The 19971-nt window shown below is 43.9% G+C and overlaps 1 protein-coding gene across 5 annotated transcripts in view; it reads right to left on the bottom strand.

Moving 5' to 3' along the window:
• The window catches only part of SAMD12 (sterile alpha motif domain containing 12), a 392266-nt gene that overhangs the window by 149902 nt on the left and 222393 nt on the right, over nt 1-19971 (bottom strand). For 4 of the 5 annotated variants that reach the window (XM_066265772.1, XM_066265774.1, XM_066265771.1 and 1 more), the window contains one exon: nt 13559-13699. In XM_066265772.1, coding sequence (XP_066121869.1) covers nt 13559-13699 — 141 coding nt within the window. Of the gene's footprint in view, nt 1-11028; nt 13466-13558; nt 13700-19971 lie in introns of those variants that run through there. The other variant, XM_066265775.1, reaches the window with a different exon arrangement.

The raw sequence follows: 19971 nt of genomic DNA, 5'->3' as shown, positions 1-19971 counted from the left end.
ATGTGATGAGCCCCAGTCACTAAGAAATTCTAGCCTGGAGAGCCAGATAAATAAGTATAAATGAATTCATTTGACTGAGTGACATTTTCACTTAATTAAAGTAGAAAATCAGCTCTAAAACAAATGGTTATCCCTGACAAAGAGGCAGAAACAGGCCCTTAATTAATAAATTTCTAATAGTTCCTCTGTGGGCTGAGAGGAGTCTTTAGTGAAGGAGCACGTCGGGGAGGGGAGGAGACATCAGGGAGGGGGGGAGGGTGAGAGGAGGCACAAAGGATAATGCATATTCAAACTTTTAGAAACTGAAGGGAAATTAGAGGGCATTTAGTTATGCCTTAATACATGTCAAATCCTGCCAGACCAAAAGCATTAGAGTAAAATTCTTTGTGTAAGAAAACAAACAGCCATGTCTCAGGAGAGGATCAATTAAAAAAAAAAAAAACATATTAGGTCAGTGAAATTGGCTTTTCTATTATTTCATTTTTTCTTCTTTTCTATGGAATGGTCTGGTTTTTAGGAACATAAATGACAAAAGAAAAATCAAATTTCCTGACACTTAGGAGTAAGGCTAAGTACCCACCTATGTAGTTTACTGTAAACATGAGTCATGGCAACCTACCAACATGACAGAAATGGGAGGAACTAAAATGTATACTCCTCATATTTCCAGACTCTCCGTATACTACCCTTATCAATACTTAATAATTTTTAGGGCTATACATCTGTTTCATCTCTGTTATAACCTGGAAAGAGTAAGCCTCCAGATGTATAAATTAAAGCCACAGAACCCCTTACATAGCAGACATTTGAAACCTTCGAGATCACTGTTAATAATTTTCCGTGCACTCATTGATGCCGAATCAACTTCAATGAACTCAATTAAAAATGGCAACTGGCTAAACGTCAAGGCATTGCTCTAACCAGATTAGGATTACTCAGGATGGCCGGGGGCATCAGTAAATGCTACACTGGTGAAGTCAAGTCAGGAGATCAACAAATCTGACTTCTCAGTGCCCTGGTATCTCAGGTACGCAGGGGGCAGCTCAGCAAAACCACACATCTATGTGCCATTCCTAGTGGCCCAAAATAATCAAAAATGGAGGATGGAGAGTGATAACTCCATGTGATAAAGAAGCTGTTAGAGTTATCTGAATATATACTGTTTCTTAATCTGTCACCACGGGTTGCCTCGTCTGGTGAGTTGACTTCTCTCCATCCCCACCTGCAGCCACCCTCACCCAGGTTGCTATCATCTCCTACACAGATCCATGCAACAGCTCCCAGCGAGGTGTCTGGCCTGCATCACCCGTCTCCAGCGCATCTCCTTATCTTTCCTTACACAAACCCGATCAGGATCGTCTCTGGTTCGAGAGCTTGCAGTGGCCCCCTGCTCTCTTAAGGAACTCCCAATTCCCTAAGGAGAGCAGGACAACAGGGCATTCACTTCCCCCTGGGTACCTCTCGCCCTTCCAGTCTTGCTTTCTGGCTCCTGCATTTCCTTCTCATTCACCCTTGACCCTCTCACCACACTAGCTACTACCTTCCTCATATTCTTGGAATATCCCAAGCCTCCCCTTTAGTCTTGGCCTCAGACCACACTGTTTCCTCCAACTGAGGACATTTTCCCCTCTTGCCCTGGTTAACGCTTCTTCCTCTTAGAGCTTAGCTTCCCGAGGGAGATCTTGACTCCTCAGAGTCCGGAAGTCCCTCTGCTTACTCACTGTCCAAGGTGTAGTTAACATTCTCTTTCACATCCTTCTCAACGTTACTATGCTTCCTTACCCAATGAGCATCCACCCCTCTAAAATGCAAAATCCACGTATCTGAGAACCACGTTTCTCTTGCTCACCGAATTTTACCAATACCAGTAAGGGCCTGACACATAGCAGGAACTCAGTAAACATACTTTTTTTTTAGTAAATATATTTTTATGACATTGTATACCTGTTTGTTTGTTTTTTGGTTTTTTGGTGTTGTTGTTTTTTTACAGGGACAGAGAGAGAGTCAGAGAGAGGGATAGACAGGAATGAAGAGAGATGAGAAGCATCAATCATCAGTTTTTCGTTGCCACACCTTAGTTGTTCATTGATTGCTTTCTCATATGTGCCTTGACCACAGGCCTTCAGCAGATGCAGTAACCCCTTGCTTGAGCCAGCGACCTCGGGTCCAAGCTGGTGAGCTTTGCTCAAAACAGATGAGCCCGCACTCAAGCTGGTGACCTCGGGGTCTTGAACCTGGGTCCTCCACATCCCAGTCTGACGCTCTATCCACTGCGCCACCGCCTGGTCAGGTGACATTGTATACCTTTTCAAAGTTCTTATTGTCTTGGAAATTTTATATCTGATAACTAAGTGTTAAAATAAATACACCCTGTTAGTGATCTATGCCATTCCGACATGGCCCTAGAAGTCCACATTTACCTTTGTTTTTCCTTCCGGCTTTCACTTGACTTCAATAGCAAGGACTGTCTTGTTCATCCCTGTATTCCTAGCACATAACATGCAATGCTGGATACATGGTAGAATCTCAATAAGCATTTTTGGGGTGAATTACTGAATGAATGACGGTGTAATTACTATTGTAAAGGGATAGAAAAAAGGGGGATACTACGAATGGTGGGGTTATTACAGAGGGAACAGATTATAATACTTGGCTGGGGCACAAGGCTGGGTCTTTCGCAGTGTAGTCTGTGCATGTGGAACCTTCTGGAATTGGTATGTAGAAATCTGGACACAAGAGCTTTGCTCTTGGCCCCAGGAATTGGTGACCTCAAAGAAAAAGGCCACAGACAAAGCAGATAATATATAATACTAGCGACAGAAACTCTAAAGCACACGCATAGCATGTTTCTCTATTTCTTCTCTGAAAAGCCAAACTAGCTCAGTGTCTCCTGAAAATGAATTTGATTTTCTCTCCTCTAGTCCAGTGTCATTGTCCTATTACAGTTGCCTTTCCAAAAAACTCATAGAAGATTTGAACACCACAGAGCCCAGACTATAGGGTTTAGACTTAACCCTGAAGAAATCAACCACTGTCACTTGTGGAAAACTTATATAAGTATCTGTCATTCAAGATCCTTCAAATCTACAGTCAAACCACAAGGTCACGGTGAAGTAACAATGCAATCCCATGGGCACCTTGAACTAGCCGAACAAGAGGCATTAAATCTACTGCTTATTTATTTCACCTACCACACTTAAATGCAAAGAGATCAATGGAAAAGGATGCTTAGATGGGTGATTTCTGCAGAGGCTGACATGAAGCATTTGGAATCTTTGGGGCTCTCTAAAGGTTACTTTCCTCCATGTAGGAAAATCCATCAAACACTGAGTTGTACAGAAGTGATGACAAGGATAATTCCTGATAGGACATGTCAAAATTAGAGAAATGTGTCATGCTCATGCACATGCTGGTTGGAGACCATAGGCAGCAGTCCGATGAGGCAGGTGTTTGTGTACCATGAAGTATGTGGCAGTCAAGAAGCAAGTGCCCATTTCAAGCCCCACTGAAGACAAAACACCTTCTTGAATGAACTGGCCAGAACGCACTCCCAGAACATAGGAGCGGATGCCAGCTAGGGTACATGGGTCATCATGTTAACTCCCACTGATAAAACGACATGTGAGCTTACTAATGCCCCCCAAAGAAGTCTGTATGTAGGCTTCCCAATATAAACCTCAGACCACAGAAAATTTAGCAGAAATTTCAGTTACTTGAGAAATATTCCTGGTCACAAAATTTATAGAACAGAGTGTAAAGATTTTGAAATGTGTTGAGAGAAAGCTCAAAGGTGGCAGTTTGAGGAAGTGTTATCTTGGATGCCACTGGGAAGGGTCATTTGGTTGACAGGCCATAATCAAATAACACCGAAGGAAGAAGTGGGAACGGAAGACCCCAATTACAAGAGAATAATTTGCACAAAGCCTTATAAAATTACTGATCTGACATCCTCAGCCACATGGGCCCCTGGGCCATTCAATGGGTTTTAGGAGAAAAGATCCACTGTATGTCAGCGAATAGTGTCTCTCAGAAGAACACTTAAGAATTGAAAATATTAGGCAAAACAAGTTGTGGCGAGTGGGTAGCTTTTCTATTGAAGGGCTGCTCTTGTCAAAGGCATGTGTGGTATTCCAGAGCCCTCACCGTCACCTTTACTGGCCAAGAAATACAAAAAGATCACAGGGAATGAAAGAGATTCTAGATCATAATGCTCATGGAGCAAGACGACCCAAATGGCTTTGTACCTACTCTCATTTGTTAATTATAAATCCATAAAAAAATTGATATGGCATTTACTGCTTTGAGAAGATTGAGTTGAAAATGAAATAGAGTTAGTAAATAGGAAAAAAAGGGCAACAAATAAATTAAAATCAGGAAAAACAGAGGAACGACTCCCTGCTGGCTATTGTCGTAGGATGTGGGAGTACAAAGAAAAACCAGAAGACTGAGGTTGTCTGAGACTACAGGGGAGATGGAGAGACACTGTGCTGCTCTGCCTTCGTAAAGGCTTCTCCTTCTGCTTCATGCTAGCCCTCGCCCCTATCGTCAAACCTTTATCGGTCAAGATCTAGTTCATGCGCTATAACTTTGGCAAGTGTTCTTTTATCCCCGCCTATTCCCAGGAGAGGCTCTATTCCAGTTCTGTGCTATCACTATCCACCTCAGCATCTCTACAACGACATGCATACCCATCCTCATGGTTAGACTGGGTAATCCTTTTTATCCCTAGCACCCACCACAGAGCCTTGTGCTCACTGGCTGAAAGAACAAAAGGATGAATATGACATTATTTGTATGAACAAAGTGCTTAGTAATGCAGAAAAGGGAATGATTGGTTCTGTCCAAGGGAGGAAGTAAGGTTTCTCATCAGCATAGGTCCTTTCATGAGTTTTCTTATACCATATTCATAACAACTCTGTGAAATAGAATCCATCCCCATTTTTATAACTGAGGACACTTAATCTCTGATAAGCGACTTGCCCAAAGTTAATAAACCTATAAAATGCCCACTAGGGCCTGACCAGGCAGTGGCACAGTAGATAGAGCATCAGACTGGGACACAAAGGACCCAGGTTCGAAATGCTGAGGTCACTGGCTTGAGAGTGGCTCATCCAGCTTGAGCACAGGCTCACCAGCTTGAGCACGGGGTCACTGGCTTGAGTGTGGGATCATAGACATGACCCTATTGTCACTGGCTTGAGCCCAAAGGTCACTGGCTTGAAGCCCAAGGTCACTGGCTTGAGCCCAAGATGGGTGGCTTAAGCAAGGGGTAACTCACTCTGCTGTAGCCCCCTGGTCAAGGCACATATAAGAGAACAATCAATAAACAACCAAAGTGTCGCAACAAAGAATTGATGCTTCTTATCTCTCTCCCTTCCTGTCTGTCTGTCCCTTTCTCTGTCCCTCTCTGTCTCAGTCACACACACATGCCAGTGTGGCTTTCTATGGGATGCTAAATAAACTTTGGATTTTATTCTGTAGGCAATTGGGAGATAGAAAATGTTTTAAGGAAGAAAATAATGTAGTCAGAAATACATTTAAATCAACTCTGGCAATAGAAGTAGGAAGTTAATTAAAGGAGAATGAATGGGATGAGGTAGAGACTACAGATCAAATAATAATTAGTAGGTTATTCTAATGGCCTATGAAGGAGCTAGGATGAATGAATGAACACAGTGGCAAGGGTGGCGGTGAACAAGGAAAGACTGGAAACCTACTTTACAAGCAGAGTTCAGAGGAATTGGGCGCTGAACACAAATGACTGGTGAAGGGAAGAGAGTAATCACAGGTGACCTTGAGCTTCTATTTCAGGGGATGGAATGAGTAATGGCGTTATCAATCTTGAGAAGAAATATGGGGAAGAACAGACTAAGGAGATAGTGAGAAAAACAATAGGGTCAACTTAGGATATTGATATTTTTGAGATGTGAGTAGAATATTTAGGGGAGATTAAAATGAGGAGCTGAGGCTTCAGAGAAGTCTAAGATGTATTTGAGAGTCACTATGAAGGAAGGATGGTCAAAGCAATGGGAGTAGGTGGGATTCCCCAGGAAGCATAAAAAATGAGAAGAGTCAAGAGGACTCATGGACGGAAAGCATCAACATCTGGGGAGTGGTAGGGAGAGCAGCTTGCCACCAGCCTCAGGGGACACTGGAAAGAGCAGAGCAGAACCAAGAGAGCCATTACTATTCCTGGGAAGAGACGAGCACCAAGAAGAAAGGCTCCACACACTCAACGACGAGGCAGAAGGGACAGGTATCAAGGAAACTGAAGTGTGAACACCAGACCTGTATCACTAGTAGCACAACTAAAGAAAAAACAAGAAGGCTCCTGGAAATTCAAATGGTGTAACTGGAGAGACACCAGAAGAGGCCAGTAGACAGCCCTGTGCAGAGAGGGGAATCCGATTGGCTCGTGTTTTATTCCCGAGGAGCTGGGAATATTATGGGATTTTCTTTCTCGGAAGAGACAAAGGAAGACTTCTCAATGACATTCGAGGAGAGCCATATCCTATTACCTGTGCAAAGATGCTAAGAAATTTTTTTTCCAAATTATTGAGTAAACCGTGAATGTGTTTGACTTGAATTTATTATGAGATGATTTACTAGAAACCCTCAGGAAAACAGAGGCTTCTCCTAAAATGGTGGTGCCTGCAGGAAGTGTGAGGTGGGACTTCTTCTATAAAGATACATTTTCAGAAAACCTCCACTCCAAACTTTAAGACATATTTCTATATGTACTAAAGCCACTCTCTAATATTGTTAATCTACTTTCCTTTTCATAAGAATACTGGCCTGGTAGGTTTTTTTGTTTTGTTTTGGGTTTTTTATGAAGCTAAACATATATGTATGATACAACCCAGCAATCCCACTCTAGGTACTTACCCAACAAAGTAAAAGCTGATTTTATACAAAAACCTGTATGCAAATGCGTACAGGAGCTTTATCAGTATTTGCCTAAGCTGGAAACAACCCAGTTGTCTCTCAGTTGGGGAACGGATAAACAAGCTGTGGTCTATCCCTCTGATGGAATACTAAGCAGTGAGAACGAATGAATTGAGGATACACATCACAGCGCTGACGAATCTCAATGCACTGTAGTCAGTGAAAGAAGCCAGACTCCGTTTGTAGGACATTCTGAAAAGGGAAATGCTATAGGCACAGAACACACATCAGCGGCTGCCAGAGGCTGGGCACAATGAGCGGGGCTCACAACAAGGGGGACCTGGGGCGAATACTCTTTGAAGTATGAAACTTTTATTTTATATCTTGACTCTGGGGGGTGGTTACATAACTCTATGCATTTGTCAAAACTTGCAGAACTGTGCGCTAAAAATAAAAATTTATCATATGTAAACTGTACTTAAACAAACGGACAAACAGTGAGACTCCCAAACTACTCGTCTGGGAGTCAGGAGAAGTGGGACCTGGTCTCAGTGCTGCCACTCACTAGCTGGCCACTCACTAGCTGTGTAACGGTGGCCTGTCCTCTGACCCTCTGTGGGTCTTGGTGCCCAAACAGAATGAGATTGGAAAGTTTTTCAAAGAGTCTACTGCTCTGTTTTACCGACTTCCTTCTTTAAGCTAGGTGGTGGACCAGATGGCCTGTTTCAGTTCGCTGAAGTATCATTGCGCGGGTGACCGGGACTAAAATATCCAGTCTGTACACATCGTTCTCAAAAGTCTTCTTGGACTGCGTAATAGTGTTTCTGATTTGTGTTGTTTCAAAAGTCAGAGCTTTGGGAAGTCCATCTGGTCATGCAATTTGCAATTAAAATCTGACACGTATATTTGGACAACGTGGAAAAAGTCTTTTGGGAAACACTAATGTTTAATGAGCTATAACTGGCCTCAGTAAACAATCATGCTCTTTTTTTTTTCCTTCCATTTTGTAGGCACTAATTAAAAAGGCATGAAGATGGATGTTTTTACTACCTTCGTCTGCCGTATCCTCCAGTGGGAAACACTGCTTTCCAATGCACGAGTTTACCTAACTCTCCTAGTTGCTGTTACACTTTTACACTATCCGTGTATTTGCAGACAAGATGAACGTTGAAAAGGAGCCAGGAACAGCTCCCTACTGTAATGCCCCTGGGGTTGAAGAAAGCATTCATAGCTCAAAAGGGAAGATACTGAGTAAGAACAAAAACAATAATCTCAATGAAAAGAATATCACAAGTTTCTATTTTTAACCTTGGCAAGTGGGGGCCTAAAACCTTGCCTAGCAGTCATGCCTGTAAATAATATTTTACTGGAACACTGCTATGCCCAGCCCGTTCAGGATAGTCTGTGGTTGCATTCCCATGGTACGACCCACAAAGGCTAAAATGCTTACTATCTGGCCTTTTACACAAAAAGTCTGCCACTTACAGAGAAGATGCCATCAACTATGCTATATGGCTTCTACACGACATCTCCTTTAATCATCTTAGCACCACCATGAAATAGGAATTGTTACTCCCATTAGATATATCAGAGGTAGTGAATTACAATGGATACAAATTTGGGTGGAGTCAGACAAACCTGCACTAGGCTTTTTACTAGCTGCCTGACTTTGGGCGTATGACCTAAATTGTTCATCCTCAGTTTCCCAGAAACAGTACTGATGATGGGAGGGTAAATGTCAGGAGCAGATGTGACAATTAGTGTAGTGCTTTGTACATCGTAAACATTTAACACTCATTAGCTCTATGAGAAAAGCTTTCAGTGTCCCTGGGGTGTTTTCTTCCTAGAAGTACTGTCCATTAATAAAACGCTAACGAAGCCCGTCATATGGTTGGTTATTGATAAATTTGAAGGATCCCAAAATAGTTGGCACCGCTGCTCTGTGTTACACACGGCACCTTTCACTCTGTCTCTCATGAATCAAGCAAAAGGAAAGTATGACAATGACATTTCTGGCTCTGCACTGCATTTCCCAAGAGAAAGCTAAAGGTGCCCTAACAGGGCGGCGTTTCCTACAAGAACACGCAAGCAAGCAAACTCATCACATTGACATCCTTGTGGCGCTGTGGATGGGACACAGAAGACCAAAAGGCTGCATGAAAGAAATGTTTCAAAAGCACCAAAGGAAACAACATTAAAGCAGGGCCAAACATTGATTATGTTGTTTGCAAATGTCAATTGGTTACAGGGCCACTGTGCATAGAGGCAGGAAAATCAGAGGTCAGAATTGGAGCTGAAAGCCAGCTCTGGCTTTAGGAGATGAGTGAAAAGTTCCTGTTACAATGCATTGATAGTGTCTCTGAACACATATCTTTACCATGCTTCTACCACATACATTTTAAAAATGCCTATAGTTCTTCTCTTTTGGTTGACATCCAGAAGGAGGAGATCAAGTAAAAGGAAGGCAAATACTTCACTTTCCTCAAGTCAGCTAGCTCACAGTGGCTAGGACAAGATCTCCCAGTCCATTTTTGACCATCTTGGTCCTATTACTATGATGGGGCTGCCGGTCAATGGGGTGAAAATAATCGGTAAAGAATTAAAACTTTAAGTCCAATTTTAAAACAGTAATCAGAAGTTGGAAAAGTAGACTTAATTACCCATTATTTTATTTCCTCTAGAAACACAGTAATGTGAGCTTTCATATGGGTGCAATTAATTTGAGGTCTGATTACAAACTGACACAACTGATTTGATGTGCTGTGTTTAGTTTCTACATCCAAAGGAATGTTGTTTCCTTGAGAGAAAATATTTAGAGTCTATTCATTTATGTCATTGTGGGGTTGACTCCCAAGTTTGTGGCAGGTTCTTTTGAAAGCCTCCAGTGATAGAAGACTTCATCCTTTGAGGATAGGATTCTCTTTGAAAACGGTGGCCACATATTTAGCTCTAGATCTTGTAAATAAAGTGGGTAATCAAGCAAGGAGAAACATGGTGGGTCAAAAATAAGACTTGGGGAAAAAAAATAAGCCCATTAAAAAATAAGCAAAGGATCTGAATAGATGTTTGGCCAAAGAACATACACAAGAAACACATGAAAATGTGCTCAACATCTTTGGCCATCAGGGAAATGCAAATCAAAATCTCAATGAGATACCACTCCACACATATTAGAATGGTTATAATAAAAAAGACAATAAAAAATGTTGGCAAGGATGTGAAGAAATTGGAATCCTCTGCCGTGGCTATGGGAATGTGAAATGGTGCAGCTGCTTTGGAAAACTGTCTAGCAGCTTCTCCAATGGTTACATATGGAGTTGTCATATAACTCCACAATTCTGTCCCTTGGACTATACCCAAGAGAAATGAAAACAGGTCCACCCAAAACTTGAGTGCAAATGTTGAAAACAGCATTATTGATAATAGCCCAAATTCAGAAACAATCCGAACGTCTATCAGCTAATGCATGGATAAATGAAATGTTACACTCGTGCAATGGAGTATTATTTGGGAATAAAAAGAAATGATATTCTGACACATGCTTAAAACATGAGTGAAAAACAATACCCTAAGAAGTGAAAGTAGCCAATTACAAATAACTACATAGTGAATGACTCCATTTATAAGAAATATCCAGAAGAGACAAATGGAACAGAGATTAGAGGTTTCGAGGGATTGGTGGTTGGGGTGTTGGGAAGAAATAGGGAAAGCATTTTAATGGGTAACTTTTCTTTCTTTTTTTTTTTAAATTGGTATAACACTGGTTTATAACATCATTAAGTACCAAGTATACAATATTACAATTCAGTTTTTTTTAATAAATTTTTATTAATGGTAATGGGATGACATTAATAAATCAGGGTACATATATTCAAAGAAAACATGTCTAGGTTATTTTGTCATTAAATCATGTTGCATACCCCTCGCCCAAAGTCAGATTGTCCTCCGCCACCCTCTATCTAGTTCTCTGTGCCCCTCCCCCTCCCCCTAACTCTCTCCCTCCCTCCCTTCCATGTCCTCCCTCCCCCCACCCCTGGTAACCACCACACTCTTGTCCATGTCTCTTAGTCTCATTTTTATATTCCACCAATGTATGGGATCATGTAGTTCTTTTTTCTGATTTACTTATTTCACTCCGTATAATGTTATCAAGATCCCACCATTTTGCTGTAAATGATCTGATGTCATCATTTCTTATGGCTGAGTAGTATTCCATAGTGTATATGTGCCACATCTTCTTTATCCAGTCTTCTATTGAAGGGCTTTTTGGTTGTTTCCATGTCTTGGCCACTGCAATTCAGTATCTTTATAGAGTATAGCATGCTCACCACCCAAAGTCTAGTTTCCAGCCTTTAATTTTTATTACAGCACACCTAAACCCAAAGTATTTTACAGCAACCCCAGCTGTCTTTAGAACTTTTATTAACAACCCCCCCTAAAAATAACCCCAGAAAAACAAAAAACCCCAACTTGCCAATTTTTGGTTTTATGTTTTCAAAAGAAACTGTATATTCAATAAGGCTATGAATTTTCTAAAGGCTGCCTGGCATAAAATGAGTTTGAATATTAACATGTAAAGGACAAGCAATAAAAAAAGGTAATACGAGTGCTGACAAAATATCCAGGAGCTGGAGAATGTGACCTCTTCTACAGGGAATAGAATGAAAGGATTCAAACTGCACAGCTTTTCAAAGCGAAAGAAAGTGACAACAACCGAATTGAAAAGGCTGAACTTAGCACTCACTGCCTTCCCAGAACACAAACATATATTTAGCTTAATAGACTTGAGTACTATCTCAGGAAAAATCTTATATATTATGCATCTAGGGCAATGAAAGCTGTAGAAAATGATTTTGCAAAGCAAACACACTGCAGGCTGACAGTAGCGGAGATAAAAAAGAGTCTAAGGCACACGGGATAAATTTGGGTCTCATTTTTTTATATATCATCACAGGAGGAAAACAAAAGAGCGGAGAAAATCTCAGACTCTAAGTAGAACCTGGCAGCACGGTGCATGTGATTAAAGCTTAAAAAAATGGGTGTGTATTTTCTGATTATAACTGTAATATGAAGTTATACTGGCAAAATTTGGAACACACAGAAAAAATACAAAGAAAAAAATTAAAATCATCCCCAAATCCCACCATCCATAGAGAACCATTATCAAAATATTGGCATATTAATCTGTAGCCCTTTTGCTATGTACATATAAAAATGTAATTTTTTTTTACAAAATAATATTATAAAGAAACCTTTATATATGGCCTTCCCCCTTCACTTCCTATTACTTCTTAAATTCTTTTTCATGATGTTATATATTCTTGGAAGATGTAAGCTGAATGATTGCGTTATATTGGATCTTATGAATTTAAGCAGAACTAGTGGAGTCTTTCCGTACTGCTTGACCTCTAGGTTGTTTCTAACTCTTCAGTTTTACAAATAGCACTGTGTTGGACTTTCTTTCGACAATTCTTTGAATCTCTAGTTACTTCTTGAAAGAGACCTACATGTATATCAATGTGTCAAATTCAAATTTCAATCACTCAAGGGGCCCATACCTATAAATTTACCAGTGGAAGACAAGCACAAATACTGCATAACAAAGGAACAATACTATTTTCCTATCACTCAAAGTCTATATTTATCCTCTGGAGCATTCCTCTTCCTGCCAGCACATTACTTCCTCTAGGCAAGTGGACTATTACTGGGTTAATCTAAATGCAATCACATGAAACCTGGATGACCCACATTTCTCCACCATCAGTATGCATGCAATTACAATATTCTACACATTGAAAAATAGCCAAGGCTCTCAAAAATACACACTTTAGTTGCTTTCATTTTGTATGCTATACGACATTAAAAGAAAAGGGGTTATAGACAATGGAGGCTGATAGCAGCCAAATCTTAAGTAGACATACAAGTTCCAGAGAGCGTAACTTAACGGTTTTCTTCAAATTCCAGCTTTGTGCTGTTGCTTCCAGTTATAGGATTCTTACGTGCTTCCAACATACTGATGTTGTTAACAGTTCTTATTCGGAATTGTATGGTCTTAACATCCCAATTTTAAATTCTCATAGTCCACTTTTTTTAAAAAAAGGAAACACGACAAATATCCCACTTCTATCAGCAGTTATATGCACTGTGGACTCCCTCCAATTCCAAGGCGCTCTCAGAACTGGCGGTCAGAGTAAGAGCATGGGGGCACCGTGCAGACAGCACACCACACAGCTCTCGGGGTGCAACTGCCCCCCGGTTTGTGTGACTGGTACTCTCTAGGGAGGCCCAAGGAACGAGCTCCATTGCTGTACGTGATGACCTTGACATGACCTAAGACAGTGCTGCTCGCCCACCCATGACTTCTGTGCTCATCCTTCCTCCCCAGTGAGCTATGAAAATAAGAAGTTTTAGGAGGTGAGCAGCCCTTAAATCTCTCTACTCTTATTAAATAGAGGAAACGCGGCATCCTGTCCCCCACGAGACTTCGCTTGGGACGACGGGTGCACAATACAGGGTGCAGATGATGTGTCTTTGAGTTGCACACCTAAACCTGTATCCCAATAAACTCAATTGAAAAATGCTGCAAAAAGAAAACAGAAACAGTGGCAGTCTCTCCCTGGCCCCCCACGCCCCTCCAGCCTCTCCTCTCAGCCCCTCGGTAGCAGCGGGGTACCTTGTGTGAGTAACCGGAGGTTTCTGACTTCCTCCCGCACCTTCAGCTGGAGCACCTGCTGCAAGATGTGCTGCCGGAGGTTTTCCTGGGCAATCCCCATCCGCTCCAGCTTTTTGTCCGTCAGTCTCAGCAAGGCGCGCCCTGCAGGTGCCATGAAACGAAAGGAAAAGCCAATAAACAAGGGCTGAAGGAGGATTTCCACCCTAGCCTTGGCTAATTCTGCTGTACCAGAGGTTTCCATCTCAACACCGATGCTTCAGAATACAGAAATCCCCCAGTATTCCAGCTGACAGGGATGGGTAATTGGGATGAAAAAATATCCATAAGTTAAAAAAAAAAAAAGTCCAATTTTTATCTAATATTGGCAATCCTCAACTGACCCACACACATTGAGTTAAATAAAACAGTGACATTTTAACCTGGGTATTTGGGTCACAGATTGTAAGTTTCCATAGAAACAATGCTCTTAGTTGGGTGATGGGTTCTGAAGCTGGCCCACAGGAGTCCATGAAAACTCAGGTGAAGACGGGGCTGCTTTAACTGTGGTTAGAAAGAAACTCCAACGACGTGTAAGCCATGTTCCAATCACGTTTCTGTGACATTTGCACTTGAAGTTCCAGTTTTAATCTGCTGCACGGACTCCCCTAGGGCACCCCAGTGCTGGGCTGGGTTCCATCTCCAGCTGGTGGGAGCTAAAGCTTCATCCAGTCACTGGCCCCAGGCTAGGGTTCCAGCAGGGGTGACGGTGAGAGGAGGAGGGTGAGTGTGAGCACCTACAGACCACACAACAAGGCGCGTCCGGTGTGCGTGCCTGCGGTACGCAGACACCCCCAGAGACTGGACAGCCTGGCGTGGCTTCCTTTCAGCCCCTTTCCTTCCCTGGAAGGGCTGCATGCTTCTCTTGTTACTGTGGTTTCCACTGAATTCCCAAAGTCTCCCCTCTCTGTGCTCGCCTTGAAATAAGCATACTTCCACGGTGAGAGCTGAGTGCAAGAAATACTGAGAATGATGGTTGCTAAATGCCCACAGCACCACCCTGTGCCCTCGCCCCCCACACCCCCGGTCATTCCACTGCAGATCTTTTCTCGATTGATGAAGAACACGCAGAGGCAACTATGTGAGATCAATGGTCTAACAGCAAATACACTTCAGAAGATAAATGGTCGACCTCTTCAAAAAAGAAACCCAAAAGCCAGAAGGTGGGTTTAATGGGCATGCTGAGAATTTCACGGACAAATCCTGATTCATTATTTTCCTTACGTGGTCTTTACAGTGCCACCCAGGTCTGTGATTCAAAAAATTTCTTTTCAATAATTAGATCATTTCCAGGAGCAAACATACCATTGATCTCCTACCCTACCCCCGCCTGTTGACCATAAAATAAAAGTGTCCCAACAAGCTGCTTTTGTTGCAGGTGTCAGGAGAGCGATAAGTAGTCAATCATCAATTGCATGCTTTTTTTTTTTGCAATTTTATTGTCCCTTTTTTTGCTGCTTATCATAAAAACACAACTGTTAATTCAACAATTTGTTGAGCACTAACTATGTTTTAGTCTAAGTCAGGGTGCCTATGAAGGAAGGAATCAAAGAGGGGAAAGTCAACCCGATCTCAAAACAGCAGCACCAACTCAATTTTCTGAGACCCTAAACTGCTAGTCAGGGGATCGAGGTTGCTGGGCCCTTCAGAGATGCCCAGATGCCAGGAGATGAAAGAAGATTCGAGTCCTTCCCATGGATTGTACTCCGGGCCTTTTATTTCCTTTTCTTTCCAAGGGTCAATTGAGTGCCATGAAATTCCTGACACTATTCTGGGTGCGGGGGCATGGAAAGAGGGACCCCTCCTGGAAGGGTGGAGCTCTTCCAGTTTGGGTGGTTACAAAAGGCTGCTCAGAAGAGGTCACACTAGAATATCTAGAAGTGTCAAGGCCAGGGGTCCCCAAACTTTTTACACAGGGGGCCAGTTCACTGTCCCTCAGACCGTTGGAGAGCAGGACTATAAAAAAAATTAAAAACAAATCCCTATGCATACTGCACATATTTTAAAGTAAAAAAACAAAATGGGAACAAATACAATATTTAAAATAAAGAACAAGTAAATTTAAATCAACAAACTGACCAGTATTTCAATGGGAACTATGGGCCTGCTTTTGGCTAATGAGATGGTCAATGCGCTCTTCTCACTGACCACCAATGAAAGAGGTGTCCCTCCCGGAAGTGCCGCGGGCCAGATAAATGGCCTCAGGGGCCGCATGCAGCCCTTGGGCCAGGCCCTAGTTTGGGGACCCCTGGTCAAGGCAATCAGAGGAATGGCATGAAGGCTAGTGGCCCCAGGGCAGAGCAGGCAAGATAAGAGAATGAAGTTTGAAAGGTGCCAGGGGCCCAATCAGACAGGGCCTCCCACACAGAGGCAGCCTCGGGGGAAGCGTTTGGATTTTATTCTGAATGTGGAAAGGTTTGCGCAAGCGATGACTTGGACATGATCCCAATGTACTGAAGACTCTGTGGTCACGATGTGGAGGGTGGATTAGGGGTCGGAGGCAGAGGGGCAACGAGAGGAGTCAGCATACTGCCCTGGTGGCCAAAACAGGAAGTGACGGCGCCTGGGGCACAGGTGGAGGGGAAGAAGTAGAGAGAAGCGGTTGAGTTCTGGATACACTTTGAAGGACTTTGGGATGCCTAGAAGTGGGGTATGAAGGAAGAACAGACAGCAGAAAGGCCTCAGGCTTTCCACCTGCAGGGGGCACTGTTTCAGTAGCGGAAGCAGAGTCACCACCACTCCAGGAAGAGGATGTTGGAGGAAGGAAATCACGTCGGTGCTACCGCTATTTTTTTCTTTTGAGAGCACTTGGGATTTAGAGAAATAACAAAAAGGACAGCATTAAACAAAGGAGGACAATTAGAATATTGTTTCTTTCACATAGTGCATTCATTCCTTCAACACTCTCCTCAAAGGCTGGACCTCTGAGTTGACCGGGGACTAAGGTGAGCAGAGGCAGACCCTGGTGGAATTCAGGAGAGAAGAGGAGCCTCTCATGACCCAAACTCTGTATTGCAGCCCGGAGAGGTGTCTTCAGTGCTAAAAATATTTCCCAGGCTGCCCTGTAGAAGATCAAGCCAGTGAATATTCTGTGAGGAGCTTGACCCAGCAGAGACATGGATCCACGGCTCGGCTAGCAATCTTGGAAAATTAGAATTTTGTTGTAATTGAAGCTTGAGTAGGTACATAAAAGCTTTATTGTGTGTGACCCACTATAATGACAGCTCCATTAGAATAAGTACTTTTCCTGTCAGGTTCCCTATTGTCACAGGTTCCCCCATTGTCATCTCTGTGCTGGCATATAGTGACGCTCAGGAAATATTTATTGAATGAATATACTTGGTGTTAAAATGAATGTGGTCTTCGCTGCTCACACACTGATCTCGAGGTCATTCAATTTCTGTCTTTTCTGATGGACGATACTTGGTTGGAAACTGACTCTCAGAACAACGAGAAATTGAATTCAGCAGAGGGAGGAGGCTGTGTTTTGTTGGTGGCAACCACAAACACACAGGCCAAGGGAAAGAAAGGGAGAACATGAGGCTAACTGAGCACTTCTTCCTGCGAGCTTACAGGAAGACAGGGTCTTGTTCTGCTTCAGGAGAGGCCCCAAGTGAGACCACAAGCCCCGCTGGATCGATGGGCAGCAGGAACAGGTGACAGACAACCGACCCCGAGAGCGGTGTTCTCGCTTCCTACGGCTGCCAGGACGAGCTGCAAACATGGTGGCTTAACACAAGAGAAATGTATTCCATACAGTTCCGGAAGCCAGAGTCCAACCTCAGTCCCACCGCACTGAGATCGAGGTGTCCACGGGGCCACGCTCCCTCTGGAGGCTGCAGGGAACACTACCTTCTGGAAACTTCCAGCTTTGGCTGGCTGCCACATTCCTTCGTGACCACACCGCTCTAATCTCTGCCTCTATCCTCACATCACTTTCTCTTGTAATTCCCCGTCTCCCTTATAAAGACGTGATTTTATTTAGAGCGCACTTGAATAATCCAGGATAACCGCCTCATGTGAAGATCCTTAACTTAATGACAACGACAAAGGTCCCTGCTCCTTATAAGGTACATTTATAGGTTCCAGAGACGAGGACCCGGTCCCTCTAGGTGGCCATCATTCAGGCTACAAGCTGGAAGGAACCTCTGAGATTTCTGAGCATGGCGCGGGGTTCATGGTGTCCCCGCAGAGAACAGAGGTTCAGGGAAAGCGACTTGTCTAAAATGACTCAGGGAAGGGGGGCACAGTTTAGATCTAGACATGTGTCTCCAGCCTTCGGGCCCAATCTGACGTTTGGTCTCTAGTTCAGGTGACCCCCCCGCCCCGCCCCAAACCATTCTTCTTCTTAGAAGACTATCACAGAAACCTTGTCACAGCTTTTCAAGATGAAGGGTCACCTGCCGTAAAGCACAGTCAGAAACGTCAGGGTCAGTGGGAGCGCGCGCCTGCAGCCATGCCCCTCCGGGCAGTCTCGGTGCCAGCGCCGCGGTTGGGACCCCGCCTTTCCCAGGGAACAGGCTGCGTCACAGGGCCGCTCCTCTGCTCGGAATGGAGGTCACCGTACAGTTCCCCAAACAAACGGCCACTTGTTCTCCGGGTTAGCCCAGACCTGCTCTCAGGGAAAGGCCTGCAGCTCCCAACAGGTAGAAGTCCCTGGCTGTCCTCCAGCCCTGGCGCGGCCAGGGCAACGGAGTGACAGCGGCCGGGCACACAACCAGCGCTCCGCGGCCTGAACCGGTGTTGCTTCATCTCACCACTATTTCAAAACGACAGCCTCTGAAACAAAGGAGCAGAGAGCGAGATGTCATCACAAAAGCGTGGGGTCAGGAGGCTAAAAGGAAGGGCCGGAGACACAGGCCCCGAAGAGCACGTCTGAGCACGTCTCCTCATCTCCACAGTGGGGATGAAGATGACACTATGTCAGAGGGTGACTGTGAGGACCAAATGACATAACACACACACCCTTTGCAAACTGGAGTCCTCATGAGGATGCACTTTGAGTACATAGACTAGGTCTCTGGATGGCTGAGGATGCTCCCCCCCTTCTCTTCCTCCTCTTCTTCCTCCTCCTCCTCCTCAACAATAATCATAATAGCAAACATTTATCAAGCAGTTACTATGTGGCAAACACTGCTTGCCTGAGAGCTTTACATGGGTTGCCTCATTTTCCATAGTTCTCAGAAGATACTATTATTAGCTATAGGCAATTAAGCGCTACCATAGCCAGTTAAAGGTCATATACTTAGGAAACTGCAGATAAGAGATACAAATCTACATGGAGGCCATGCGTTCATCCACCTCCCCAAACTGCTGCTCAGGAATTCTTCAAACAGACCTTCTGCACCCCAACCCACTTCTGCCCATTCTCACGCAGGGAGCCCCACCGGGGAGGGTGAGAGAGGACGGTTGGGGAAGGTCGTCGTTTCTGATGACTTAGAGGCAAGCAGTGCAAACACCGGCACAGCTTCAGGGCACACGGGGCTGCCACAGCCTCCAGGACAGGGCACCGCATGTGACAGGGCACCACTGAGGGGTCTCTGAGAGCAGCCCCGAAACCGAAGCATCCACTGCAGAAGTAGGAAGTAGGAAGGAAAGGTACATCATTTCCCCGCCAGACAGACAAGTACCCAGCTTGTTCGAGAGCCCACAGGTGGGGCATCTAAGTTAGCTAGGGTCATTGGACAACAACAACAAAAATAAGAGTCAGGAAGGAGGGGGAAGTGCATTCGAGGCACAGGGAACAGAATAGGCAAAGATAGGGCTATGAAAACCAGATGAGACATACAGGAAACTCCAAGAAACTTAATGGGGCTGCATGTGAAATGTGAGGCGGGAGCATATAGTGTGGGGGCCTCAAATGCCATTTCATGATGACACCTGACAGGTAAAGCACTCTCACCCTTTCCCCCCCTCCCTGCCCAAAGGCAGCATGTAAAAGACATAGAGTTGATGGTCGCAGTGGTAAAGCACTCCATTTGTAGACTCGTATTGTGAATAACGCATTTTTGCCCATATCGCATCCATGCCTGTTTCAGGTAAAAGACTCTCTCTTCTGACTTTTGGAAGGTGCTTCTCCTCACCTGATGGGCCTTTTAACCCCCCTCCCCCCAAAAGGAGAAAGAACCTAAAAATTTTTTTCCTGTTGTATTTTTTACTTCTAAAGTACTGGATGATTTTCTGGCTAAGTTTATTTTTTCGTTTGTGACTCCCTTCTGCCTCCTCCCGCAACGTAAGATCCACCAGAGCAGGCTCCACTGAAGTCCCTAAGCACTGAGCGGGGGCCTGACTCAATGCGTGCACTAAGTAAATGGAGTGTTTCTAAATTAATGTTGGGCATGTGACCCAGACAGGGCAAATTAAACCCTTCACTAGAA

Source organism: Saccopteryx bilineata, chromosome 3 (genome assembly GCF_036850765.1).
Source record: "Saccopteryx bilineata isolate mSacBil1 chromosome 3, mSacBil1_pri_phased_curated, whole genome shotgun sequence".
Classification (NCBI taxonomy): domain Eukaryota; kingdom Metazoa; phylum Chordata; class Mammalia; order Chiroptera; family Emballonuridae; genus Saccopteryx; species Saccopteryx bilineata.
This window is presented reverse-complemented; position numbering and strand designations above follow the sequence as displayed.